Below are 2,023 nucleotides of genomic sequence, written 5' to 3'. Positions count from 1 at the left end.
CCACCCCAGGTGACTGGCGCAATCTTCTACCTGGCGCAGGTGCCGTTTGACCGGCTGCCCCACCTTGTGGAGCTCGGGGTGCACGACAGGGTGCTCGAGGAGTCGGCGCCCGCTGACGTGGCGGCGATCGCAGGGCGCCTCACGCACCTGGGTGAGAGTATTTGGGGGGGGAGGGGTTGTGATGGGGCGCAGACGTGTGTAAAACGTAACGGGCGAGGCGGAGGTTCTCGTGCGCTTGCTGCCGGGCCGCGACGCAGCGGCGTCCCTTTCATGGGAGAAGTGAATGCGCTTGCTAGTCCTAGCAGGGGGCCCCATGCCTAGGCAGCTGGCTTACGTGTGTCCCCCTCCCTGAAGCCATGCATCCATGTCGCTCCATTTTCCTGCCTCATCCCCACGGACCACCGCCACCGCCCCCTCGGCCTCCGCGCGACAGGGATCTACCTGTCAACAGTGGGCTTCATCGAGTCATCCGACGTGGAGGATGACGCCCTCGCCTTGGACGACCCCCTCGACTTCTGGGCCTGGGTGCCCACGCTGCGCGCGCTGACCGCCGTCACCCAGCTGTCGTTCAACTCGTTCGTATCCGACAACCGCTACACGCTGCCGTGCCTGTATGCGTGCTGCCTCGGGCTGCGGGGCCGGGTGCAGCACCTGCACCTCTACAACCTGAGCCGCGAGGACGACGCTTGCGACATCCTGCCGCTCGTCGCGCGCCGCTGGGGCCCCTGCCTGCGCCGCCTGACGCTGCACTGCTGCGAGGGCGTCACGCCGCGCGCGCTGCGGGCGCTGGCGGGCGCTGCAGGGCCGGGGCTGGCGGAGGTGCACCTGAGGTGCTGCCCCGGCCTGAGCGAGGAGACTGCGCGCGCGGCAGTGGCGGCGGGGGTGCAGGAGGGGGCGACCGTGCCCGAGGTGACTCATCTTGTCGCGGATTGGTGGAGCGATGACTGATTGCCAGGCCAGCGGGCTGCAGAGTGCCGGGCCAGGCAACATACCATTTTCATCAGTTTGCGTTTCTCTTCTCTTTTACTTGCGTGTTGCGCTGTTGGTGTCTTGTTCGTGACTCCTTGGTAGCCTCCTGCTCGCTCCACAGCTGTCATCGATCACAAAGTGTGCCTGCTTCTGCAGGCAAGTCCAATCTCCATCACCTTCCCCTGAGTGCAGTTTGCGTCCTGTGTCCCCTCGCGCGCTTTATGAATTCCTGGATCTGGCTGCGGTTGCTCAGCTCATGTGCACGGTGCCTTGCTGCAACAAGTTTTGTACGACTATCATCGCTCCGTGTGTAATCCCATTCAACTCCTCGCTTGTTGTCTGCCGCGTTGGCGCATCAGGCACCCAGTTGGCCAAGCGAGCGAGAACGCTGCACGAGGTAGCATCACCTAGGAGAGCTCTGTCATGCCCATGAGCAGTCCGCGTCAGCACTGCATGGGGCACATTGTCTGCAGGCTGCTGAACGGGAACCCGTGGTCCTGGCTGGCACATAGCACGTGACCTCAGGACCGACGACGCCCTGAAGGGAGCATGGGCATGGGAACGGCAAGGCGCCCTAGTCGCGTGACACCCATGCACATCCCTATACCCCTTGCTGTTGAAGCCCCGTCACCGAGTACATTCACACGATGACATGCCACACCCGCGCGTGTCACCTGGCATCTTGTCATGCTGAAGCGGTGCGGCACCTTACAAGCAGTGAAGCCAAAAGCAACAGGGCCTGATGACACATGATGACGCGGGCGGGTGCGCCCTTCGGCATGCGCAACTGAAATGCAATAAGAAGAGTGACGCCTACAAGCAAAGGGCATCCTGCTGATGGGTCTTGCTGGCTGGGGCATGCGTTGCCTGCGGTAGGCCCAGCAACCTCTGGGGCGCTCATGCAGAGCTTCTGATCCTGGCGTGTGAGGCGGGGAGGGGTGAGACTGCACAGCCTGATGCATGCAGTAATAAGCGCTGTCATGAGCATGCGCGCACCATCGCGGTGGCGGCACATCCGGCAAGTGGAAGTGATGACGTGGCAAGAAAGGGCAAC

The 2,023-nt window shown here is 63.3% G+C and overlaps 1 protein-coding gene across 1 annotated transcript; it reads left to right on the top strand.

Moving 5' to 3' along the window:
• Window positions 1–270: 270 nt before the first annotated feature.
• On the top strand, window positions 271–948 carry MNEG_0615 (hypothetical protein; the record flags this gene model as incomplete). Its single annotated transcript, XM_014050909.1, has 2 exons — window positions 271–295; window positions 434–948. The coding sequence occupies 2 exons, from the start codon at window positions 271–273 to the stop codon at window positions 946–948; spliced, it is 540 nt and encodes a 179-aa protein (XP_013906363.1).
• Window positions 949–2,023: the final 1,075 nt, after the last annotated feature.

The sequence above is a fragment of the Monoraphidium neglectum genome (genome assembly GCF_000611645.1).
Source record: "Monoraphidium neglectum strain SAG 48.87 unplaced genomic scaffold scaffold00052, whole genome shotgun sequence".
NCBI classification, from domain to species: domain Eukaryota; kingdom Viridiplantae; phylum Chlorophyta; class Chlorophyceae; order Sphaeropleales; family Selenastraceae; genus Monoraphidium; species Monoraphidium neglectum.
This window is presented reverse-complemented; position numbering and strand designations above follow the sequence as displayed.